The sequence below is a fragment of the Anoplopoma fimbria genome, chromosome 12 (genome assembly GCF_027596085.1).
Source record: "Anoplopoma fimbria isolate UVic2021 breed Golden Eagle Sablefish chromosome 12, Afim_UVic_2022, whole genome shotgun sequence".
NCBI classification, from domain to species: domain Eukaryota; kingdom Metazoa; phylum Chordata; class Actinopteri; order Perciformes; family Anoplopomatidae; genus Anoplopoma; species Anoplopoma fimbria.
The window spans coordinates 701,936-728,592 of record NC_072460.1 but is presented as its reverse complement, the minus strand read 5'-3'; the positions used below and the strand labels follow the sequence as shown (position 1 = coordinate 728,592).

Sequence of the window (26,657 nt, the reverse complement as noted above, 5' to 3'; positions counted from 1 at the left end):
AAATTCCTCAGATCTTGAGAAAGTAACTGACAGCGCTGCCACCAAGGTAATCTATTAGAAGTCTGTAGAGAAGTTTCATCAAGGCAATGAATAAAGAATTGGACTGTTTTCCCATTTGTTTGCTTATAAGAAAAAACAACATGGCCAGGGTCAACGTCAGAGTAGACTGCTCCCCGTTTGGACTCGGTTTGCCCATCAGCCTGCCTGGTATGGAAGACATTTCTTGGTCGTATTCAGGCCAGAGAAGCTTTTCTGATGGCTTCACTTGAGTCTAAGAGCTCTTGTTAGCATTTTGATTCCTGAGACTCAGTTGAGTTGTAGGGTACAGTTGTTACGTAAGATACTGGTTGATGATATTCCTCTGGTTTTGTTGGAGATGCTTCAAGCCTCTTGCAGAGGTCAGTCCCCTAGAAGACAGGTCGTAATAAATTTTCTCTGATGGCGTCCTCCACTTGTTTTTTATTCCATTGGCTGGTTTTGACTGCTTGTCTAGTTCTCCCCAGTTCCTTTCAGTCCATTAGTCCTCTTCAGTAATGCAACTACTGCCTGAGAATCCTTTTTGAAGATTTCAGAAGTCAGTTGGTCATCATGTAGTGCCTGTCTTGATGATTTCGCACCTGTGAAGGTGTGGTTGTTGTGAAATATCTTCAGGATGGTTCTAAGTCTCCTCTCTCTGCGATGAAAGTAGGAAATGAAAACATGGAACGATGAAGGCTAAGCACAAGCAAAACTCAGGGAGGATAGATTATTCAGGAAGATGTTGATAATTAATGGTTATTTGTGTCTTGATCCTCTTTGTCCTGGTGCACTTACTGCCTAAGATTCACAAGTGAACTGAAATTTAAAGAAGACACACCTGTTTACAGCTCTCCATATTCCCCTTGGTAGCAGTTGATGCTGCAGGAAGGCAAACACTCAGGTTGCTAGGTTACCTAAGCCTCTTGAGGGACCTTCAATATGCCAGTATTTCATCACATACACACACACACACACACACACAAATGATGCACAAGCAATGTAGAATTAACTAGTTATTGTTTCAGCAAACCTGCTGACATAAAGTTGTTTTTATTTTTTACAATATATTGTACAACAAGTAGTCCGTTCCCTTTGGGTGCTGGTGAGTATGGTGGATGTGTTGGGCAGTCTGTCCAGTTGATATGCAACATTGAGATTATTATGTTAGACCTCAAAATTAATTATTTTGGTTTTCTCTAAAGTTCTATGTGTCTGATGTGATGCTCTCTCCGCTACACATTGTAATATATAGTATTTGTGATTTTGTTGCAGTGGGTATCTACAGTATTTGGTTCTATGACAAGAGGGACTGTCAACGCATCGCTCAACTGATGGTCAAGTAAGTAGCCCGACATTTGTATACCGTATGTATGTTAGTATGAGATGGAACATTACACCTAGTTTTTCACCTATTAAGTGTTGGTTTAAGAAGCAGCTCTACTCTCATCACAAGGAGCATTTAAATCCACATTTGACAAAGCACATAACAGTTCGTATGGACGCTTTATGTCTCGCTTTAACTCTCAGGATTGTGAAACAAGAGGCAGACCATGCCCAGAGAGAGTCTCCAGAGAGGGCGGAGCCGGTGAGGACCAATGGTGTCCCAGAACCACGGCCCATCGACATCCTGGAACTGCTCAGCAAAGCCAAGGAGGAATACCAGAGAGTGAGGAGGCAAACACACCTAACATGTTATTTATGTTCTCAGAGGAGCTAACATGTTTTGCCTGTTATATATTCTTTTTAGTACCAGCATTGGGTATGATGCAGAACCAATCATTTTCATTGCAGATTATACAAAAATTTGAACTTGGATCACAGATTGTACATGGCTTGAGTAAAAATGTAGCATTGTAGTTTTTTATTTCATACATGCCTCTTAAACACTGACTGATACACTGTCTTAGTCTGACTCGAGCGACACATACTCATGACTCATACGTATCCATACCTGAGATTACAGTGCTACTAAATCTGGGATTACTTCTAAGGATGAAGTGTGAATGTATGCCTTGTCCAGTTGCCAAACCCGTTTTCTTGTCTACATATTTATCCTCTGGCTCTTTTAGAAATAGCCTAATAAAAACACCATATCATTTCTGTGTGTGTGCAGGCTCAGGCAGGGGAAACAGATGTGTCTACAGAGCCTAACGTGAAAGCAGCTATCAACGCCACCGAACACATGCACAGCACGCCAAAACCTAAAAAGGTACGTACATTACACAAACATCAATGCAAAGCTTTGATACGTATTCATTTATCCTGTTAACTCCTACATACAGAGAATGGAGGAGGACAAAGAGATGGTGCATGTTGCTAGCTCAGGTGTCACTGCCACCCCATATAAGGTTGAGTATTTGACTGCAGACATCTGTTGGTTATGTAGGTTATGGTACAGAGAGGCCATCCAACTTTCAGGTTTTATGAGGCCCAGGTCTGACTAAAACAATTTTTGGGCCGCTAGACTTTGACAAAGATAATTTCATGAGAGCAGCATTTTGACACAATAATATGCAAAATGCAAAAATCTTGAGACCAGGGATTCAATCAGGAAGGAGAGGAGCACTGCTTCTTTATGTTCAATCTGAGGTAAGCCAGGGAGACACACAATGTATGTCCATTTTCACATATAATACTGACCTTACCTGATTTGGTTGGATTAATGATAGGTGGTTTAATTTTGGTTCCAGCTTCCAGTTAGCAAAAGTACCGGACCTGTTAAGTTCCAACACTAACGACTCTCTTTACTGTTATGTTGTTACAATTCATTGTCTGAATTTTACCCCTAAACCTCTTGGGCTCACCCTATTATTCCCTCCTGAAATGTTTCTTAATTATTCATCAAATTGCTTTATACATAAAATATCAGAAAATAGTAAACAATGGCCATCTTAAATCACAGAGTCCAATGTGGCATCTTCATATTGCTGTTTTTTCAGTTATTTTAAAATACAAAAGGGAGAAAAGCAGCAAATACTCATGTATAGACAGTCGTCAACAGACAATCTTTTCATAAAAAGTTGTTGATTGATTTACTGTCTTCACCGTTTCATTCCCACCACAGCTCACACGTTTCTTCTTTTAACCCACCAGAGCTCTCATACCATGGTGAAGCAGATCACAGTTGAGGAGCTCTTTGGTTCGTCCTTGCCTAAGGACCCACCTCTACCCACCATGCTGACACAGAACACCACCAGTGTTTCCAGTGACAGTGACCCCTCCACTGCTTACCTCCAGAACCATTCATATCCCACTCCAGCCCACCAAAACCCACTATTTCCTCCCCATCTCTCGGCCCAAGACACTGGATCAAGTCAGCGGCACCAAGTCCCCGGCCTGCTCCCAGCTCCATACGCGCTACACCCCGGTCCTGTTTTCCAGTCGGTGGTCCCTAGGTCTGACCCCCAACCCCGGTGTTCAATCTCCCCTCTTATGGTGCTTCCAGCTGGCTCAGAGCCTCGTGCTGCTCCACCTGGAGCTGGAGCACCATCAGCAGCTCCTACGGCATATTTAGGACAGGACATACTCAACACTCTCAAAGCAGCAGTGCCATCTGTGAATTCTGACATCCATAAACCCATCCTCGCACCAAACTTCCTGCCAAGCACGCTCTTCCCACCCCACAGCTTCCAAGAACCCGTGGGGAAACCCCTTCTCCAGCACAGCAGTGAGATGGATGTTTTTTCTCAGGCTCCAAACCTGATCAAACCTATGTCTGTGAGTTCACTGGTTTTCTCTGCGGCAGTTTTTGTGGATCTGTTTGATCCATATTAACCTCATCAGCGTCTTGCCTGTCACACAGACTTTATAACGCAACAAGTTTGATTATAATCCTACATCTTTCTTTTTCTATTCTCAGGCTGTCCCCATGAGTCCAGGTCTTGGTGTTCCAGTGTCGCCGATTTCTGTGCTTCTCTCCCCCAGCGCCTTCCAGAAGTCCGTCAGTAAGACGACAGCAGCGGCGTCAGTGGTCCCTCCTGGCCCCGCCGAGCCCTCCTGCTCCTCTGTAGGAGCTTTAGAGCCTCCACAAGCAGCCTGCAGCAAAACACAGCTACAGGATACTCTGATACACCTCATTAAGGTACACAAAGGCCGTAAAATACATCAAAGCGGTAATGTTCGGCTTACCATTACCATTTCAAAATGTAAGGACTCTAGTGTAAAGTTAAAGGCTTGGTTTTTACCCAAATTACAAAAACATCAAATCCTGGTCTAATTTTAGGGTGTAAGATTTTTCTCAGGGGACAACGACCCTTTGAAGAACTCAGAAACTAAAGCTGCCTTCCGGCCAAAGAACCAGTGATTAAACTTTAGTCCTAAATAGTACGCTAGTTCCTGGTGGCAAAACATCTGTGCTCCAGAGATGGTACGCTCCGATCATTCAGGAACTTTCAGGGCGGAGCTTTTTTGGGCCAACAGTTGCCGATTGGTCAAATACAAGACTGTGGCTGACATAAATAACCATCAAACACGTAACAGAACTACTTTGAAAACAGACCCCTCTTTTTTTATCCTTTATGATATACGCTCAAACATCAGTTGCTCCATGGTAAATGTCAACTACAACTTTTTAATGTGTGCAATTTGTGTATAAAATGCCCCTGTTATTAAAAAAAAAAAAGGAAAGTTTTATCAATGGATTTGAGAAATCTTGCTGGCTCTGCATATGGGGTCAAAACGCAAACAAGATTGCTTAAAAGGCAGTTTTTGTTCCTGGTTTGGTTCCTCTGGTTCCATAATCTTCCATAGAGAGCTGTCTGACTGCCTCTGCCCACACATGGTTGAGGTGAATGGAGTTTCATTTGTTGCGCTCACATTATTGAAACATTTGAATAATGCAATAGCAACTTGTCTTTCCAGAAATTGCAATCATGTAATTTAGGGTAATCTACAGACTGCGATTTTCATTGGAACTCCTACATGTGAAGAAATGCTTCCAAGGAAAACAATTGATGTTGTTTTGTTAATAATCCTGAGAGACTGAGACCCTCACTCTGAAAGAATATGCTGCTGTTTAGTTTGAAGTGCTTACATGTGAGTCAGTAATCTGTTATTTCAGTCCCACCTTCAAAATACTTTACACATGGTAAACCTTTTAAAATGACTTTAGTTTCCAATGAAAAGGTAGAATTCCAGTGAATGTCCTCTTGTTGTTTTTATGCACACACAGGTGTACTTTGTTCATTCCTCTCTCGTTTACTTCCTCCCGGTCTAGAACGACCCAGACTTCCTCGGTGCCATTCATGATGCTTACCTGCAGAGTTTGTCCAAGGACCTCGGCAACATGAAGCTATAGTCAACTACAACCATCAGCAGTGTGACTTCAGTGTGACGACCCCTCCGTGACCTCTGAAGAATTCAAAAGTTAATGGTCACTGAAAAGAAGTGCAGACAACAGGTGTTTGACACACCACACCTCTTTAAAACTCTGTTTCCTAGCATGCAGCGCGTCATTTATCCCACTGTTCCTGCCTCTGAACTTGTTGGTTTTTTTAGTTCTCAGCTGAACACTGGCGCTGTCCCAGCTACCTGCGTTACCTTGGATCAACTTTTTGTCTGCTTTGTCAAACCAGAACTACTATGGGAGAGAAGGACAAGATCAAATTTCCCAGTGTGGCCTTGAGCTTTCATTTTTACTTCATAAATCTAATCAAGCAGTTGGCCACTTACTGGTAACGTTGAACTGCTGCTGGTTTAATTCCCTGGAGGACGGGACTACAGCTGAACTTTTAACCTTGGGAACGATGATTTTGCAGTTTGAACATTACGGAAGTCAAAGACGCTGCTTTTCTTACTCATCTCACATCTTTGGACTTCTTGCAGTGAGAGAGTACGGGAGCGGTGATGACAGACGAAGACTGCGTAACTAAAAGAGAGACCTCTGTGCTGGGACTTCAGAACTGTTGTGGGGGTCTCTCTGTGTGGACTACTCATTTTCCTTTTTTCATTTATTGAGCCTCCTCCCTCCAAGTAATGCTGAGGCCTGTACAAACCGCCATCAAAGTTATTGTGGACTTCTGCGTTTGTCTCTTAATGAGGAGGAGATTGTCGAGGATTTTTTTTTTTTTTTTTTTTTTTCCAACCTTTGTCCAAGGAGGATGAAGAACTTTTTATTTTGTTTGGGGACGCACTTGCAGCTCAAGCTAAGAATCAATTCCTCTCTTCTGCCACTTTTTTAATGTTATGTTACAAACTGGGACTTGTTCATTAAAAACCCAGAGGCGAAGGCACAAACCAGCTTCTCTGCTACTTCTCCTTTCTCCACATTTCTCCCTATCCTCGCTCTTTCTCTTTGTCTGTGTCGTTCATTTCTCCTCCACCAGCTGAGCTCAGTACTTTTTGTTCTTCGAGGGGAACATGTAACGGACGACAGCCGCGATGCTTTTAGGGACACCAGCATTTTGGGATACTTGAGGATGGTACAGTCGAGCTAAATATATCTGAACCTCAGGATTCTGGTTCTGCAACAATGTATAATTTAAATATCATGAGAAAAGAATTGCTATTGATTTTGAATAATTGTTTACATGCCCACCTTTAATATAAAATTGGAAGCTGATGACTGGTAGATTCATTATTTGTTAAACCAGTTTATACCAGTAATCCAAATTTATGAAGACAAATATAAACTACCTCCATTCCCTTTTCCAGTCCACTGTTAAGTCTGAAGTCACAAGGACTTAAAGACAAAAGTGTCTTTCTTTTTTCTTTTTGCAGTAATATTTTACTGCAGCACTGAACCATAAACCCTGCAGACCTCAGTGGGAGCAGGACGAAGCTAATCAGTCTTCTCAAGTGCAACACTGATTGGCTATTGATGCTTTTTGTGAACAAAGGAAACTAACCCAATGTTAATCAGAAAACAGGTGTCAAAGATTTAGGGGAAAAGGTTAATTATGAGTCTCGTGGGCTTTCTGAAAACAGCAGATTGCTAATAGGTTTCATTTACCCTGTGGTCACACCATGCTCAGCACATACTAGATCATTAGAACAGTAAGTAAAGAACAGACATTTAGGTTTAAGGTTGTTCATTTTTGTTTGATGTCAGTAGTCAGCTTGTGGATAGCTAATTTTTCACATGTTACTTTTGGAAACTTTAATTCTAGAAGCAATCAAAATACCAAGTCATTCCAGATGGCAACCTTAGCAGAATACTTTTTTAAGTTTAACAAACATGATTTGCAGAGATTACGGCTCCTATTGATTGTTAATGCAGAATGTCATGTATCAACCTTTTGTAATAACTGAAGGAGTGATTTGAATTTCTCGATAATTACCTGTTTCGATTGTTATCCTACAACTTTGCATTATGTCCTGCTAATTGAATGTATTTGATTACTCGCAGTATCTATGTGCCAGTGTGGTTTTCTCCTGCGTATTCAAGTTGAACATGCTTTTAATACCAACTGTTAATCATGTTTGTCTTTCCGTTTTGATTTTGCAAAACCAAGATTTATTGCAAAAAAGACATGTCCACAGCAAATCAGATAATGTGTACAATTTGTCTTTGCCCTGTTTATACTTTTTCCTTTCCAACACTTCTGCCATGTGTTGGTTAAATAAACGCACATAAAGAATGATTGAAATGTAAAGTTTTTTTAAACATAATTTGCTTTATTTTGATTATTTTGTGATATTAAAGAATTGAAATAGAGTTGTCTTTTGTTTGCTGCTGTGTTTCTGTCAAAAGTTTTTAAAGATTACACAGGATTTTTTAAATATATTTTTTAGTATATGTTTTGAAGCAGATGGAATTGTGGATCAAAATTATGTCACATTTTCTGAAGAAGGTTCCTAATTGGCCAGTTTTGTAATAGAGCATAAATTAAGTGAAACTCTAATCCCATTTGGACAGATGGTTTCCTCTAAAGTGGGTCATTCAGTTGAGGAGAATGATGCACTTTCTCTTCTTGACCACCAGATGTCACTATGTGCTCACTGTGTACCGGTTCTCATCAGTTGATGGTTGTATCTCTGTCAACATTAAATGGTAATCAGCTGGCATCAGGCCCATGCAGGGGTTTACTTCATCCCATAACTTGATCTGTAAGCCTTTCTGGGTTAAGGTGATACAGCAGATGTCTCTCCAGTTATTGAATAACTAGATTGTCAGTATCTACTTTTTTGAATCATCCTCCCCAGGTCCCCTGCTGGACACAAATGTGGATGTCAGTCTCAGCCAGGGGCAGAAGACCCCTGAAATTAGAGAGAAAAGGTTAGTCCTCTAAAATGAACCTTTAATGACACACAATGTGTCTACTATTAGCTGTGTCAGTAAGTGCAGGCTGCAGGTGTATCTGTGCACTGTAGTTAATCGGGTCAGCCTCTGTGGGAAATGTCATTAAGGTAGGATTACTGTCATCTCTGATCCTCCCTGTTGCATGTAAACGCCGTGGCTTCACAAGACCGGCACACTAAACTGTCTAAAGAGAGAACTGTTTTTATTCCACACGACTGTATCCGATATGTTTGTCTAACCTTTGCACTTCAAACTTTTTTCATGTCAATCACACAAGACTACATTTAAATTAGACCGTAGACCAGACCTGCTCAACATACAGCCAGACATACCATATCATTCTGCACCATATGAATTCAAAGTAGAGATGGTTTCTTGGTGATATTGGTGCCGATTATGACCATTTAGAGTTCCACACCTATTCTGTCACATGGTGCAGCAACATACTTTGGTTTTATAGTATTGTACAACTCTGTTTATAATAAATTCATCTGTTTAATTTCACTCCTGAGTTTTCTGTTTGTCTTAACATCCCTTCTAAAAACATTAGATACATTATTTAGCTGTGGAGGTTGAACCTGAGCAGAGTGTGACTGTGTGTGTGTGTGTGTGTGTGTGTGTGTGTGTGTGTGTGTGTGTGTGTGTGTGTGTGTGTGTGCCTGTGTGTGTGTGTGTGTGTGTGTGTGTGTGTGTCTCAGCCCAAAGCCCTCCTCCTGTTTGCTTATTGGTGCTGATGCGTGACGGTTTGCAGTCACGCATCAGCCTCTCTGCCTCTCTTTAACCCGTGCCATCGTCTGCTGCACACTTACTCTTATTCTCGGGACAGCAGCAGTGGACTTTAACTCTTCACTCCTTTAACTCTTCACTCCTTTTAACTCTTCACTCCTTTAACTCTTCACTCCTTTAACTCTTCACTCCATTCAACCGGCCTGTGTGTGTGTGCGTGCTCTTCTCCTGCTCCTCGGCCAGATGGAGGACTACCACAAACCCGACCAGCAGACCGTGCAGGCGCTCAGGAACATCGCCACCAGGCTCCGGATCAACTCCATCAAGGCGACCACTGCAGCGGGCAGCGGGTAAGAGGGGAGGGGGAGGAGGAGGAGGGAGGAGGAGGAGGAGGAGGAGGGAGGAGGAGGAGGAGGAGGAGGGAGGAGAGGAGGAGGGAGGGAGGAGGAGGGAGGAGGAGGGGAGGAGGGGGAGGAGGAGGAGGAGAGGAGGGGGGATTCAAGCCGAGCTGGAGGAGTGTAATAACCAGACAGAACAGAATAAAGCGGGTCAGGCTTCTGTCCTGTCTGTAAAGGGACTCACTGGTTCTGACGGATGACTGTCAGCATGAAGCACACATGATGCAGAACATGCTCATGTGAAGCTGTTGTGCTGTTACACAACTGACCGACTTTACATTGAATTGTGCTTGTTTATATTTGGGTAAACAGTTATGTGCCAACATGGTTGTGCGTCTTTACGCACAGTGTGAGTGTGAGGGTCAGTGAGAGGTGAGCACTTCTCGTTTCCATGTGTCAGTCAGAGCGGAGTGAGCTCCTGTTCCTCAGTTAACTCACCTGCTGGTGTGTCTCAGGCCTCCCTGTCTTCATGTAGGACCTGTTCTATCACCTTGTGGGATTTGAAGGTGTAATAAGTTTCCCGGTGTCCCTGAACTGCTCTGTCCTCCGCTCGGTTATATAACTGAGGAGGAGCAGACGCGCTTCATCCCGCAGACAGAGACAGTCCTGTTTGACTCTGCTTTGCTTTCCATGGTTATGATTATGAGTGTTATTGGTGACTGTGAGTGAAGTGTCTCCTTCTTCCTGTGTCCTCTGTTTTATTCCCTCCTTTCCTTTATCACAGACAGGTTTCCTGTTGCCACCATAGATCTGGCATCAGACACCTTTCACCCTCATATAAGTTCATTCATCCCACATTTGCATCTCCTTCTGAGTTTTTGTTTTTTCCCACTTTTGATTATTTGATCCCGTTTTCCCAGGAAAAGGCCTTGGAGGAGGTCTGAGTGAGGTATTATTGGCATGGGATTTGAAAATAAAGAGAATAACAACATTCAAGACATTAAACCGCCTCATAACCTTTTTTGTGTTAAATTGTCTTGACTTTAACAGTTTGGGACTCTACATTGAATTATGCCTTTGTACTTCAGTTTATTTATGTATGTGCATGTATGAGAGACAGAGAGACAGAAAGAAACCATTTTATTTTCACATGTGTGTTTGAGAGCAAGAGATACTGCATATATCTGTCTGTCTGTCTGTCTGTCTGGCCCTGCTAGAGTCAGTCTCACTAACATACTGTAACTCTTGCATAACTGGGACTACAGTTGGTCTGGCATGACTTAACCCATTAGGGCCACGTTGACAAAGAGTCTAGCCCCACTTCTGATTGCCACTTTGTTTCTGCCTTTATTTTTTCTGTCTCCTCTGCATTTGTGTATGGACAGTATGTTCTGAACATGCCTGTATATTTAACCACAGCAATCAGGAGGCACATCAGATTTTTCATTTCATTGCTGTGTGTCTTACTTCTCTCTCACCATCATTTTGTTGCAGTCATCCCACATCATGTTGCAGCGTGGCAGAGATTATGTCTGTGCTGTTCTTCCAGACCATGAAGTACCGACCTGAAGACCCCCGTAACCCCAACAACGACCGCTTCATCCTGTCCAAGGTTAAACCCACAAAACCACCCACACATAGCTAGCAGGTGTTCCTCTGGTGAATGCACAAACACAACACACACGGGACATCTAAATTAATCACCAGTTATTAGGTGACACATGTTGAGAAAATGTGCATCCATCCCTAAATTCACATGCATATTTCTTGGATTATAGTGCTTGATGTCTATAATGGGCCAGAGGCAAAATTCCAGACTACAGTTTGCCAAATGTCAAGCCTAATTTGACACGCACGCACACTTCAGAAGGAATTTTACTCTTTGAAAGGTACCCAAGGAAGACAAATGTAAATGAAAGAAGCAAAAACAGGATCTTATTGCTCCCTAACATTGAGCGTTTTATAACCTCTCATAGCTACTCCAGCACCAGCAAATCAGGTAAACGGTATGTGATCTTACACTGTTAATCGTTGACCTTTCACCTCTGCCTCCTCAGGGTCATGCAGCCCCCGTGCTGTACGCTGTGTGGGCGGAGACGGGCTACCTGAAGGAGAACGAGCTCCTCAACCTCCGCAAGGTGGACTCCATCCTGGAGGGACATCCTGTGCCGGTGAGATGATGTTCAGACCTGCAAGAAGATCTGTGTCTGAAAGCAATTTACTCCAATTTACCCACTCATGTGCATCAGAATACATTAAAACACCATTCTGTGTGTTCATTTAGGGTTTACTGTTTTTTTGACAGTAAATAGATGTTGATGTGAAAGCCAATATTTAAAACACGACTATACCAATAAATTAACATCAAGGAAACGTTCATAGCTCTTCCACCATTAACACATCAGAATCTTTATGATTTGACTTCAACTCAACTGTTTCCTAAACTGTTTCATGATATCTTTACCAACTCAAAGATCATATTGCAAACGTGTTGTGCTTAATTTCAAGTGGGACTTTGCTTCCTCCCTCTTCCTTCATGTAGCCATCTGTCATCCTATGCTTTCTTATTTGGGCTGAGGGCAACCCTTTTGACCACATGTAACTATCTTTAAATATTGATATGGCAAAGGAAAACTATCACTGGATGTTGCCATACTGATCTTTAAAATATGCAACAATTTAAGATGGTTGCATTTTTCCTGTTAGAGATGGTTTGGACTTTTGAACAAATATCTTTATGCAACACAAAAACGAGGGTTCTGTTTTCTACCTTTCTGTAATCTTTGCCTTGTCCCTCTAAAATACTGAATAGTTTTACCTTTTCAAGCCCAAAAATTGTAAATGAACATACCATGTACACTTGCTGCACATTTGTTCATATAAAGATATAAACACATTTACACAGATAACAGACGCACTGTATGCACAGAGGGACCTGGTGACAAAGATGTTCTTGTGTGACAGAGATGGTCTGTCCCTGTCTCCTTTCTCCTTTGCTGCAGACATTAATAAGACACTGTTCACATAAACCCAGATACAGACACACTGCTACTCCCAGACTTTTATTGTATGTTAAGATATTCAATATAATCCATCGACTGTACTTCATGCTTTCTGTGTTTGCGATCTTGAGCTCTCCTGCAGTCTTTAGAGTGAGATGTTTGTATGCGTGTGTGTGTTAATAGAAGCAGCAGTTTGTGGATGTGGCCACTGGATCTCTGGGTCAGGGGCTGGGAGCTGCCTGTGGAATGGCCTACACTGGAAAATACTTTGACAAGGCCAGGTAACATGCACAAAAAATGCACACACACACACACACACACACACACACACACACACACACACACACACACAAATTGTGCCTCCGAGACTCTCCCGAAATGCAAAAGACAGTCATGAAGGAACATAGCAGCCCAGCTTGCATCTGCACATATTAAGGTAGACAGTATGAAATTATGCATGAGGCATAATGTACACTGCAGTGAGCGGTGCTGACATGTGACATTTCAGCCTTTAAATGTAGATCAAACCTTACCTGACAGGCCTGGTAGGGGGAGGACATTTAGAAAGTCACTCAGAGAGCCAGGAGATCTGATCTCTGATCAGTTTACCTTCATATTCAGTGAGAGTATTTGCGTAGTGATCCAAGATCAGAAATAACTCCAGGAATAGATCGAGTGCTAAATAAGTCAGTGATGTGGATACATTTGTCTCTCAATAAAGGTGACCTTCAAATTCCTAAATAAGAGATTTATTGAATTATTTTAGTTGAAAAATATTGCACACTTCTGCAGCTTCTTCTTTTATATTTAAGATTGACTGTTTCAAACATATTTACATCTCAATAGAATATCAGGCCTGAAATGCACAGTGGTCATCTACTACTTAGCTGAATGTTAGCAGTGTTGCAGAGGAGTCCTCGTGTGTCTCCTTTGTTCTAGTGTGATCTAGAAAGAGCCACATGGTCCCCAGTCCAACAATAGAGAGCGTAATGGGAATGCATCCCGTAGAAAATGATGATTCAAAAGTGTAAGAGCTGAACACAGGAACATAGATCGACAAATTGAATTGTGGACAAAACAAAGGGAAACATTATCCACAGACAATTATTTACAATTTTGCAAATTTTTACACATAACAGACTCAGTGAAACAGCCGCTCAGGGAATGCCGTATTTGCAGTCTGTGTTGGCGGCTCTTGATATCTCTCACTCTGCGTTCTGTGTGCACTCGATTGTTTCTGCTCTAATAATCACACATGCAAGAGCACAGCTCCTCCCTCTTCTCTATGCCTCACCCTGTACTATCGTTCTCTCACAAAAAAAAATTCCAAATCCCATTCCCATGCTTCAGTTGAATCTATGTATGCACGATAAATTATATTGTATACACCGTACATGTGATTGTTAACACTGTGTGAGGTTGAGCGTGTATGCACAGGGGCGTATGCTTTTCCCTTGTGATGCTCAGAGCAGCTTGTCAAACTGATTCGCTGCAACATAACGGCTCAGCACTCGCTTTACGGTTCCACATCACTGGTTTCATAGTACAAATTTAGACAAAAGGCAACTATATCAACCGTTCCTTGAGGCGCACACATACACATTACCTATGCTGTAAGATCAATGGGAGTGGAGCAGCAGGAATATGTCACACTTTGTTATTTCTGGTCAAACTGTATTGGGAAATAATTAACAACCAAACGGACGCTCAACTTCTCTGAGGGTGTGGTTTATTAAAAAAAAAGAAATACTTGAATGAACCTGTCAAATAGACTTATCAACAGAGACTGAATATTTGACACTGCTCACTGCTTCATGCTTATGTGAGTCTGGTTCCACACTCTGCAGTTGTAAATATGAGATTATTGGATCAAACACATGCAGGGTTCCTCCTCATGCTCGTTCATGCTTCGCACCAAACCCAGAAGAGAATGCAACTCATCGCTGAGTGTATCGGCTTGAAGTTTCCTCTTCGTTGGTTTGGTGTTGGCAGGGTGTAGTGGTGTGGGTGACCCAGAATGTGAGGTAGGTGTGTACGTGGAAGGGTTTGGGCTGATGTCAAGGGGAGGTATCACATCCTCTTGATGTGTTATTCTCACCTTTCAAAGACAGGATGGAAGAGAGGCAAAGTAATCCCTCAGGAGGTGAGGGATTACTTTACTCCTACAGCCGAAGCACTGATCAACCTGCTGTAGTTGTACTGGATGGCCTTCAGACTGTGTTCTTGATACCAGATTGGTTTCATTTTTGGCACAATGTGTTGCAGATTATCTATCTGCTATTTGAACCGCTGGTACTTTAAATTTTGTAAACCTCAGAATTGAAAAAGAATGAAGACTAAGACGACTTTTATAGTCTTAGTGACTGGGATTACTCGATTGGAAGATTGTTACACATTTGTTACACATCATACACATTTACATACTGTATAAATGGAAGAATTAAATACAACAAATATCTAAAGGGTGAGAATTCTATATTTATATCAAATAAAGTGACAGCATAACCTTTCTGATGCTGCTGTTTCTTTAGACCCATTCGATTTTCAAAATGTTAAAAAATATCTTCTATGTGTTTTACCTTGATCTCAACACACATTTCAGAGACCGACCATTAGAGATCAGTCTAACTGGTTATTCATTTTTCATCTCCTTTCTCTCCCTCTCTCCATCTCCACGTCTGTGGAATTCCTCCCTTCTTTTTCTTCCCTTCTTCCTCTCCTTTTTTTCTGTGCTGTTTGTATTCTCGGGGTTGGAATGCGTAGTGTAATGCGGCGCGTCTCAGCCTGTCTTCCAGCTTTAATGAGAATGTGTCTATTTGACTGGAAAGCTGTCAGGAGTCGTTACACCGCAGAAGCAACGAGTGAGGATGATCAGAGCTCAGCGGGGTGGGGGGGGGAGTGTGTGTTTAGGTGTGAGGGTCAGCTATCACATTGAGCCCTATAGCAGGAATCAGAGGATGTGCCAAGAGGGGGAAAAGGGAGCTGATATGGAAGATGAAAGCTCTTCACTATTCATTTATCTCTTTCTTGATAAGCTCTGAATAAACGTTAACTCTCTCTCTGGTCGTAGCTATCGGGTGTTCTGCCTGCTCGGTGATGGAGAGATGTCCGAGGGCTCAGTGTGGGAGGCCATGGCCTTCGCCTCTCACTACCAGCTAGACAACCTGGTGGCCATTTTGGACATCAACCGTCTGGGCCAGAGTGACCCGGCTCCACTTCAGCACCATGTGGAGAAGTACCAGCGACGCTGTGAGGCCTTTGGGTGAGCAGGCGGAGTCAGTGGGTGTAGCTGGGTTGGTGGGTGGATGTGAAGAATGTGTAGATCTGTATGGTGAAATTATTAGACAATAAACGCAAAGACATTTTTCCAGCTTTGATAATCTATGATTTGTTTGTCATTTAATGAGGAAAGAAATGCAAAATATTCACACACTCTGGTTTGTAAATTGTACGAATGTTTCTATTAGATACAGCCAAAATATGATCTTCAGGACGAAGATATGTTTGAAGGAATTGACAAAGATGCTATGATATACTAGTTTGAGTTGTTGTTAAATCTGTCCTGCTGCATGTCATCCCTTCATCCAACACTTGCAGAGCACTGGTATGAGCTAAAATGCTAAAAAAGTTGCTAAAAAGCTGCTACCATCTAAAGTGCTGCAGTGCCATCATAAGTAGGGTGAAATGTGGTGATCATTTAAGGGGATCTTATCTTCCAGTGGGATTTTCCATAAATAAAACAATACCCAGAGTTGTTTTCATTCATATAAATGCACCGTAGGACTGCATTTAAAGATTGATCTCTTTTGTTTTACCAGATGGCAATCCATCATTGTGGATGGCCACAGTGTGGAGGAGCTGTGTAAGGTGCTGAGTCAACCCCGCCACCAGCCACTTGCCATCATCGCCAAGACTATCAAGGGCAAAGGCATCCCAGGTACAATAGTCAGGCACACATGCAGGGATCTTCAGTATGAGCACAAAATATCAGTGTGGTGTGAAGTTTAAGTAAGGTTCTTACATGTTTTGTTCCTTTTTTGATTTAAGAAAAAACTCAATAACTCCTAAATAGTGTATGAAGGATGTGAGCTGTTGAGTGTGTGCTGTGGTTCAAAATTACCCCGTTTTATTTATTTTTTTAAACTACTGTCATTATTTAGTTTTGTTTGAATCTAGATGTCTCTCTTACGTAATCGTACAAAACCTATTTCAAGCAGGAAATTCAAAACTATCATAACAAGCATGATTTTTCATAAGTGCAGTTATTGCTGCTTACCTGTTCCAAAAATCTGTTTAAATGATGACTTGGTATAACGCTGGCAACTCACTGGGAATAATATTTCTGTCAGAAGTTTTCTTAACCACCATGGGGACCCGCCGCCAGTGCAAAGGGGCCTTAACTCGCTGTAATCCAGGCAGTGCTTTAGTGTTTTAGCTGCTGCAGTACAGTAATCCTTCAGAATGTGTAGGATACACTCGCAGCAGCAGCCCTTTGTGCTTGTGTTGTGATAATGGTAAAGGGCAGTGTGTGTGACCATGTGTGGGAGTGAGAAAGAGAAAGGTAAAAACCAGTTGTTTTAACAGCAACGTGTGTGTGTGTCTTAGAGAGGAGTATATCTGTGTATAGATAAGATTTTGTCAGAGATGGTGAGTGTTGTTATAAGCCTGAGGCCTCTTGATTCTGACCTTGGGGTCTTTGAGGTAGCCTGTGTGGACCAACTGAAGTGTATGATTGTTATGAGTGTGACTGCTGGCCATGGTTTATTTCATGCACATGCGTAAACGTGTAGGAGATAAGTGTGCAGTTTATATTTATATGTACTTGTATATGTATATTTTCAGGTGTCAGGTGCATTTTTATCTAAATTTCAATGTCATCTCTGAAGGTCCGATGAGTAACCCCTAATCTTTACAGGATTTGGGGGTTACTCATTGACCACATTAGCAGTTAACGCTTCTGTTTGTCACGATTTTTATTTTTATTATAAACAAAAAATGTGGTTTTTTTACTACCTCTATTCTGTAATACTTTCTACTACAGTTACAACAGTAATAGTTGCATTTGTTTGCTCTAGCCTTTTGTTGTTTTTGTGTATTTGTCAGCGGCTGAGGATAAGATGGGCTGGCATGGTAAACCCTTGCCCAAAGACATGGCCGACAGTGTGATCAAGGAGATGCAGAGCCGTGTCATCAGCTGCAACAAGCGCCTGTATCCCGCTCTGCCCAATGAGGATGCCTCACCTGTCAGCCTCCGCAACATCCGCATGCCGAGTGCACCCAGCTACAAACCTGGAGACAAGGTGTGATCAGTGGTGACAGACGAGCTCAGAGATCTCGATTTACCCTGTTATCTCATCATTTAGTTTTTTCATTGTATGTTATTTTGGCCTAAACAAATACATTTGTCTAGACTTTTCAGATAGAACACAACATAGCTTTAGCCAAGCTTGTGTATCTTCTACTGATTGGTTGTTGGTTTGTCTCTGTGTTACCAGATTGCTACAAGGAAGGCCTACGGCATGGCTCTGGCCAAGCTGGGCCGTTACAACGACCATGTGGTGGCTCTGGATGGAGACACCAAGAACTCCACCTTCTCCGAGCTCTTTAAGAACGAACACCCCAACCGCTACGTGGAGTGCTATATCGCAGAGCAGAACATGGTGAGACAGAGACAATAGTGCTCCAAGTAGATGGCTGGAGAGGTTTTGGATTATTCAGGCTATTAAAAACATCTGATGATTGAACATGAAACATAAGTGTTATTATGTCAATGTGCTCTGTTGGCTTTTTAGAGCCTTTTAATTACAGTAAGGGCTTAATGTGAACTAATAAAGGACTCACTAATTATCCTTGACATCTTAAAGAGTTGGATTGTCATGAATCAGAGACATGAAAACATGAAAACCTGTAAAACAAAATGTGTTGTTTATGTCTTATTTAACAGCTATGCTAGCGGCTCTGTAGGATTGTAATCAAAGCTAAAGGTTTACATCAGCTTGTAGCAGGTTTAATGTTTAACATGTCCTCTATCTTAGTTTAGCATGTTAGCATGCAAACATTTGCTAATTACAACTGAACACAAAGCAGCTGAGGCTGATGGGGACGTGATTAGCAACACCAACGCTCTGGTCCCACAATTCAGTCTCTTAATACTAGAAGTGTTGCTGGTTGTGACCTCTTCAGACTTTTACATTTGTCTATGAACATTGGAAAAAGGAAGCTGAGACACATTTCACTAAAAACAAAAGTAAAACACCATGGTCAGCAGCGTTTATCATCCTAGGCCACGAATGTCAGTAACTTTTTTACAACAATTTTGTACCTCCTCCTTTCTCTCTCTCTCTCTCTCTCTCTCTCTCTCTCTCTCTCTCTCTCTCTCTCTCTCTCTCTCCTCTCCTACAGGTGAGCGTTGCAGTGGGTTGTGCCGTGCGGGATCGTAACGTGGTGTTTGCCAGCACATTTGCTACGTTCTTCAGCCGGGCCTACGACCAGCTCCGCATGGCCGCCATCTCTGAGAGCAACATCAACCTCTGCGGCTCCCACTGTGGTGTCTCTATTGGTCAGTTCGCTCTCTCTTTTCAACAATCATGACCTGAAAGAGCTGACCTTTGACCTTTCAGCAACAACAACAACATTGCATCATAGATATACAGTTCATTTATGGTAACAGTAGGTGGGATTTGTAGGATCAGGAGAGTGATGACAAATATGATATTATGATTACTAACAAACAGCTTTTTCAAATGAGTAGCTTGAAGTAGGTCCAAAATGTGCACAATGTCAAATGAAAAGCAATCCAAGCTGATCTTTAACTGCTGAGCAAGCTGTCTGAAGAAGAAGTAGTTTAATTGATGTTTCTTTAATTTCACTACAATGGGGTTGATCCGGCTCTCAGTGTGTCTCAGTTTAAAGTTTTCTGGGCCTAAACCTTTTTTCCCAAAGATTCTCACCACCTTTGTTATTCTGTTGTCCATCTTCCTCTCCTGGTATCAGCACTCTTCCTCCTCCCCCTCTCACTGTTTCTGTGTCATGGAGGTGATGACAGAGCGGCCTGATTCTCTATCACCTCCTCCTTCTCCTCCTCCTCCTCCTCCTCCTCCTCCCCTTACTCCTTCACCTCTCCAGGTACATTGCATGTGCACCTTTTCAGACTGAATGCATGCCAGTCTAACAGAATTTATTTTCCAGTCTCCAATAAACATATGAGTCTTGCTGTACCTGACTTTTCTGTTTGATGCTGAGATGTTTTTATATTTAGGTGAGGATGGGCCCTCTCAGATGGGCCTGGAGGACCTGGCCATATTTAGGGCCATTCCCACAGCAACCGTCTTTTACCCAAGTGATGGTGTCTCCACTGAGAAAGCTGTGGAGCTCGCCGCCACCACAAAGGTACCAATAGTCACCCATTATAAGAAATGAAGACGATTTAAGTATTGACATCCTGAAAAGAAAATGTATTAAGTTTTAGAGCAGAATGAAATCTTGATCATATTGAGATGTATGGGATCTAATCCTCTACAGTTTTTGGGTTGAATAATAGACTCATAGATGATTTCTGGTTTGTTTCAGGGTTTGTGTTTCATCCGAACGAGCCGTCCAGAGAACTCCATCATCTACAACTGCAATGAGGACTTCCATGTTGGTCAGGCTAAGGTTTGTTGCAGCATTTATATATTTTTCAAACTCAAACTTTTTTATTTTTATACCTCATTATCACAAATGACTAATCTGACTAGAGTCTGTACATGTATCCATTTGGAGTCCACAAACAAATATGTCTTCATTTCCCACTCAGGTTGTATATAAAACCAATGACGACCAAGTAACTGTGATTGGAGCAGGAGTGACCCTCCACGAGGCTCTGGCGGCTGCTGAACAGCTAAAGAAAGGTATAAAGAAAGACAGAAGCATTATAACAACCCATGTCAGCATAAGTGTATCCGGTCTTTATATGAAGCATCAGTTGGACTGAGGTGCATCCTCCACCTTTCCTCTCTCCTCCCACAGAACGAATTAACATCCGTGTGATTGACCCGTTCACCATCAAACCCCTGGACTCCAAGACCATCATCGACAACGCCAGGGCCACGAGAGGACGCATCATCACAGTGGAAGACCACTACTATGAAGGTGAGGAGTTGTGAATTACCTTCCAAAGACAAAAGAAATGTGGAGATATGGCTGAATTATTATTTTAGATATTCTTATTGGGATCAAACAAGTGGATTTCAGCCTACAACATCCAGGGTTCAACTCTGACCCGTAGCCTCCGTCACATGTTTCAGAATCAGAATCAGAATCAGAAGCTGTTTACTGCCAAGTTTGTTAGACATACGATGAATTTGTCTAGGTGATTAATTGGTGCATAACAGTAAATAACAAACACATTGCAATAATAAAGACATCATTTAAAAATAGAAATATGAAAATATACAATAAAATATGGTTAACAAATAGATAAATAAAAGTATGTTAAAAAAATATTATAACTGTGAGAAATGTGCTGGGGATGTTAGTCAGAGTCAGTGGGGGTCTCAGGCTTTATAATGAACCACGCTGCAGTGTTTTTGTGGCGTGAGGTCTTGATCCTGATGGACCACAGCCTCCTGCTAGAGGGAAGGGATTTGAAGAGTTTGTGAGGTTCTGCAGGTTTCCGTGCCCTCGGTCTACGATCTATCCAGCCTCTTTCTACTCAGGCCAATAGATCAAATGAAATATTAATACATTTAAACTCCAAATTCATTTTCAGCCCGACGTTGTGCCAGGTCCCAATAATATAGAACAATGTAAAGTGCCACTTTAATGCGTTTGTCACATCTTTGTGGAGTCCATGGTAATCACAGGAGAGCTTTAACTAGCAGGCATGAGGATTGTTATGCAGCTGCTTGCTTGTTTGTGCTCATGAATAAAAATGCCAGGAGCAGCAAAGGACAATCTGCAGACAGATAGAGAAAGTGTGAGGAAGCAGTCTGAGCAAGGGAAGAGAGAGAAGAGCAGCATGAGGAGGGGAGGAAGAGGATGAGAGAGATGGAAGATACAGAAAAGGTGAAATGGATAAAAACATTGGGGGTGGGTTGAAGGAGGAGGAGCTGGGAGAGGAGGAGCTGGGGAGGAGCTGGGAGAGGAGGAGCTGGGAGGGCTTGTCAGGATTTCTTAATTTCAGTTTTGACCTTCGGGCTCACACTGACCTACATTCAGTACCAGCAAGACAAATACGAGCGTCCACAATTAGCTCTCTCTCTCTCTCTCTCTCTCTCTCTCTCTCTCTCTCTCTCTCTCTCTCTCTCTCTCTCTCTCTCTCTCTCTCCTGTTGTGTTTGTGTGTTTTTCTGGTTTCCTACATGTAGCTGCTTTCTCTGCTCGTTGACGTCTGTTGCCATGATAGAGCCCAAAAAAAAGGAGGAGTCACTCTAAATATGTCAGTGTGTGGAAGATTTAGAAACATTTAGTAGTAAAGGACTAAGAACATGTAAGAAATATTTGAATGAGAAAAGGGAGAGATTGTGGGAGAGGACAGTCTTAAGGGGGTGAAAGTGAGGAGTGAGATAATGGAGGGAGGGCGTTGGCCGTCCTGTCAGTCCACATCACAGCGCTGCAGAGCTCAATCAGATATTTAATATAACAGAAGAACAAATGAGAGACTGAAGTGAGAAATTATAGAAAAAATATTTTGTCTGTGTAATTTGAGTGAACTGTCCCTTTAATTGATTGTTGACTGCTGTGTGTTCTGCGTCCTCAGGTGGTCTAGGTGAGGCAGTGTGCTCTGCAGTAGTGAACGAGACTGGCTTCTCTGTACAACGCCTGGCGGTTTCCCAGGTGCCCCGCAGCGGCAAACCCCAAGAGCTGCTCCGAATCTTCGGCATCGACCGCGACGCCATCACTCAAGCTGTCCGTAAGGTGCTCAGCAGCTCCGCCAATGCCAAGTAAGAGTGTTGCAGCAGTGGCAGCAGCGGCAACACAATATGGTAAAGGACTCTGTGTTTAACTGGTGATCACCATGGAGACAACAAACAAAAGTAACCCAACACAGAAGGAGGGAAAGCACTTCTGGCCCACTCACGCTCTCCTCCTCATAAAACAATCTAAAGGATTCATTTGAAAATAAAATAGAAATAGCCCAACTTTTCAGTGTAACTGTCATTGATGTGGTTTTGACCCCCAAGATTTTGACCCCATTAGTTTGTGTAAACACACCCCTTCCCTTCAAAAACTCACATCCACACCTCCGCCCTCTAACCCCTTCCTACCTCCCAAAGAAAGATCTGGTACTGCTGTAGTGTTTCAGTAAAAGCAGTGAACGTGGTTTGGAGTAAAGTGAAGTCTTTTTATATTTTCTGTGAACCCCCCCTCACTTCTTTGGCGCCCAGTTCGAATCTCTTTAAATCCCACCCCACTAGATCCAGCAGGGTGTGGAGAAACCCTGGTATGGTCTGTTTGAGCACTGACTGTTTTTAACCTTTTGACCCTGACTTGGATGGGACTGCTTCACACAATAAAGGGAAGTTTTCTTCACAATGTCTGTGTCTCAGGTCTTTCTTGAAGGTTGTGGTTGCATGACACACAGGTCAGTCTTTACAGTGAAAAATAATTATACAAGACCAGCTTTCTTTATTTTTGCACAAGAGCAAAGCATGTTCTGTCGGGGACAGGGCCAGCAAAAAAACGTATTTCGCTACATAAAATACAAGTCAGGATAAAATAAATCAGTATCCAATTATACTATTTCATGATTGTTTTGGAGAAGTTATACTATGAATGTTGTTTTTACATACTATACTATGTATTCTAAGTCTTTTCAACACAACATACTATAACTTTTTTGTGAATTTTTCTACATTTATTTACTTTCCCAAAAAATCATTTTTCAACATACATAATTTCATACAACTTTTTTCGACACACAATACTTTCACTTTTTTCAAGATATTATACCATTACACTATTCGAAATACTATACTATGTCTTTATTTGACAAACTATAAAATTACTTTTTTCCACATACTATATCTTACATTTTTTCAACATACGTCGCTGACGTACTGTATTTTACATTTTGCTACATTTTGTTGTATTAATTGGTTGTTTTTATCATATTCATCAACATTGGAAAAGGAAGTATGGGTATTAAGTGCAGTGGACATTAAGACAATCACCACTCACAGCCGGCCAACAAGCCAGACCTGCCGGACCAAACGCCAGGTAACTGACCCAGGGAGGAGAGGTAGAAGAGTCAAGATGTAAGCAAAGCAAAACCAGCTAGGACCTAAGTCTACTCCATAACCCAGCCTACTCCTGGCTGTCTGATGTCCAGTCGCATAAAAATAAGATGGATGAAGTAAGTCTTCAGGCGAACCCAGCAACGGGAGGTCATGACTGTGATGTCCACATATCTACAGAGACCTGGCTCCATCGTTTCATCCCAGATGAAGCTGCACTTGATGGGCCGTCCGAAGTACAGAACTGCAGGAATCTGACGGGACGAGTGGAGGTGGACTCTGTGTTTACATCATGATGCTTGGTTGCTCAAACAGTCAAAGTTGATGAAACGTGTTTTCCTGATTTTTTTTATGCTTCTATTAACATTCCTTATGATACAAATGTAAAAAATGAACTGAAGGAATACATTACTGTTTTGTGTTTTCTTTTTCATGAGTTTTTGGTCTTGCAAATGGGCTACAACTGCATTTCTTTGTGCATCACTGTGTTGCATAATAACAATAAATGATCCTTGAATCCTCGAATCCTTTGACTTTGTTTGTGACATTTGCAAAATACTATACTATAACATTTTTCGACAGAAAGTACTAGGAATGTTTTATGACGTACTATACTATGACTTTTTTTGACATTCTAAACAATTACTTTTTTCTGATTTTTTTCGACAGAATATATTATGACTTTTTTCTAGATACTATTCTATTACTACTGTATTACTTTTTCCCACATAATATACTATTACTTTTTTTTATCACTTTTTTCGACATATGATTTTACTTTTACAACTTACTATACTGTGATTTTTTTGACATACTAAACTGACTTTTTTTCAGATATTTTTCGACATACTATACTATGACTTTTTATTTTTCGACATAATATACTATGACATTTTTGACTTCTGTATGACTTTTTTCGACACACTACACTATGACTTTTTTTTATCACTTTTTGACGTACTATACTATGACTTCTTTTTTACTTTTACAACTTACAATACTATGATTTTTTTTGACATACTACAGTGTGACTTTTTTCAGACTTTTTCGACATACTGTACTATGTCTTTTTTCTGACTTTTTTCGACATACTATGACCTTTTGGCTTACTTTCAACACACTATATACTATGCCTTTTTTTGACATACTATTCTATGAATTCCTTTAACTTTTTCAACATATTATAATATGACATTTTTTAGATATACTATACCATGACTTCTTTCGACATACTATACTATGGCGTTTTTGGACATAATGTACTATGACTTTTTGACATACTATACTTTGACTTTCTTGACATACTATAATATGAGCAAACCACACTATGATTTCTTGATTACATTTTTCGACATACTATATTATGATATTTTTTTGCTTACTTTTTCGAAATACTATACTAGGACTTTTGTGAAAACTATATGATGACTTTTTCAGACATACTATACTATGACATCACATAAAATAGTAGGATTTTTTTAGCAATTCTTAACCATGACATTTTTTCAACATTAAATACTATGACATTTCATTCACTTTTTTCAACATACTATATCTTGATTCTTTTGGCAGTTTTTTCAACATACTATACTATGACTTTTTCATGACTTCTTATGAAATACTAAACTATGACGTTTTTGAACGTAATATAATATGACTTTTTGTGACTTTTTTAGACAAACTAAACAATGAATGTTTTCGACAAACTATACTATCACTATTTTTTTACTTTTTTTTTGACATACTATACTATGACTTTTTTTGACAATCTTTAACTTTTAAACTTTACCATGATATTTTTCTACATAAGGTACTATGACTTTTCTCCAAAGTCATAGTATAGTTTGTCTAAATAGTCATTAAGAAAAACTTAATGACTATTTAGACAAACTATACTATGACTTTTTTCAACCTACTATACTATGACTATTTCTATGATTGTTTTCGAGATACTAAACTATGACTACTTTCAATTAACTGTACTGTGACTTTTTTATGACTGTGTTGAACAAACTATATGTGAATTTTTTTCAACAAACTTAACTTTTGTGACTTTTTTCCCCTGATATACTATTACTTTTTTGACATGCTATGCTATGACTTTTTTGTGAATCTTTTACGACCAACTATACTATGAATATTTTGACTTTTTTTCCAACATACTATAGATTACCTTTTTGTCACTGTTTTCAACCTAATATACTATACTTTTTTCTTATTGTTCTGTCCTACTATACCATGACTTTTTAATGATTTCTTCCTTTCAAAATAATTGCTTTAAACAATTATTGCTTTGACTTAATTGCTTTCAACTAAGAATTATTTGTCTTTTGAATATGATGCAGGTTTTCCATTCTGTAGCAGCATCCCGAAGACTTGTCCAACCATCTTTGTCCAATCTATAGGGACAGTCAGTCAGCAGAAAATGATTTGTTGGTCAATTATGCTTAATGTCCTCTTATGTAAGCATGCATGTACAGTTCTCACAATAAAGCGGCCTATGCCTTGGTTAAATTTAGGTTAAAGTGCCCTTGTGACTGGTTGACGTCTGTCAAGCCCACATCTACCATGTGGTGTGCATACTCTATGTGTTTTAATAATTGAAAAGCCTATTGAAAGATTCAAGCATACTGCAGCATGTGAAGGTGTGTGCGAGCTAGAAGTGTGTGTGACGGTAAAATGTATGGTGTGTTTGTGTACGTGTGTGTGTTATACTGTGTGGCATTTTAACTGTTAACTTAGCAACATTGTATGAGAAAGGTTCAGGTCACCCAGATTTCTCAGAGCCACGAAGAGATGGAAGTAAAGAGGTCTGCTGATGTATACATTTTTATTAAATATAGAAAGAAAATCTACTGGCTGCGCACACAAGCTTTAGTAAAAAATAAGGAATTATTTTAGAGTGTTTCCTGTAAATTTAAGGTGGAGCAGCCATAAAGAGACCTAAGATAATGTCCCTTTGTCCCTGTAACTAACAGTGTTGTCTTATTGTACTCCGTACATGGTGCTGACTGAACTCCGGTAAGAAGGACTACAGAAGATTGGATGTGATATCTGGGACCTTTGACCTCGTTCCTATAGCGCAGCAGGAGTCTGTCTGGCCTTTGAGGTGAACAGTG

General features: G+C 40.9%; 2 protein-coding genes across 2 annotated transcripts in view; both read left to right on the top strand.

Annotated features, from left to right (window-relative positions):
• The window catches only part of dcp1a (decapping mRNA 1A), an 8,805-nt gene extending 2,719 nt beyond the window's left edge, over nucleotides 1-6,086 (top strand). Inside the window, exons 4-9 of the mRNA XM_054609145.1 lie at nucleotides 1,291-1,357; nucleotides 1,546-1,684; nucleotides 2,132-2,227; nucleotides 3,112-3,735; nucleotides 3,878-4,099; nucleotides 5,234-6,086. Of these exons, the coding sequence (XP_054465120.1) occupies nucleotides 1,291-1,357; nucleotides 1,546-1,684; nucleotides 2,132-2,227; nucleotides 3,112-3,735; nucleotides 3,878-4,099; nucleotides 5,234-5,314 (1,229 nt within the window). The 3' untranslated portion in view covers nucleotides 5,315-6,086. The remainder of the gene's footprint in view (nucleotides 1-1,290; nucleotides 1,358-1,545; nucleotides 1,685-2,131; nucleotides 2,228-3,111; nucleotides 3,736-3,877; nucleotides 4,100-5,233) is intronic.
• A 2,969-nt stretch (nucleotides 6,087-9,055) lies between these two features.
• LOC129099843 (transketolase-like) lies at nucleotides 9,056-22,816 on the top strand. The gene is made up of 14 exons (XM_054609250.1): nucleotides 9,056-9,333; nucleotides 10,816-10,933; nucleotides 11,379-11,492; nucleotides 12,507-12,604; nucleotides 15,394-15,585; nucleotides 16,142-16,260; nucleotides 17,427-17,623; nucleotides 17,819-17,983; nucleotides 18,726-18,882; nucleotides 19,582-19,712; nucleotides 19,893-19,976; nucleotides 20,119-20,212; nucleotides 20,331-20,453; nucleotides 22,062-22,816. The coding sequence occupies exons 1-14, from the start codon at nucleotides 9,227-9,229 to the stop codon at nucleotides 22,247-22,249; spliced, it is 1,887 nt and encodes a 628-aa protein (XP_054465225.1). The 5' UTR covers nucleotides 9,056-9,226; the 3' UTR covers nucleotides 22,250-22,816.
• The last annotated feature ends 3,841 nt before the right edge of the window (nucleotides 22,817-26,657 follow it).

Bases quoted from the DNA above. Each gene is read 5' to 3' on its own strand.
- LOC129099843 (XM_054609250.1), top strand. From the start codon at position 9,227: ATGGAGGACTACCACAAACCCGACCAGCAGACCGTGCAGGCGCTCAGG. The intron at 15,586-16,141 runs GTGAGCAGGCGG...TTGTTTTACCAG, and splicing joins CGACGCTGTGAGGCCTTTGG to ATGGCAATCCATCATTGTGG. The intron at 18,883-19,581 runs GTCAGTTCGCTC...TTTTATATTTAG, and splicing joins CCACTGTGGTGTCTCTATTG to GTGAGGATGGGCCCTCTCAG.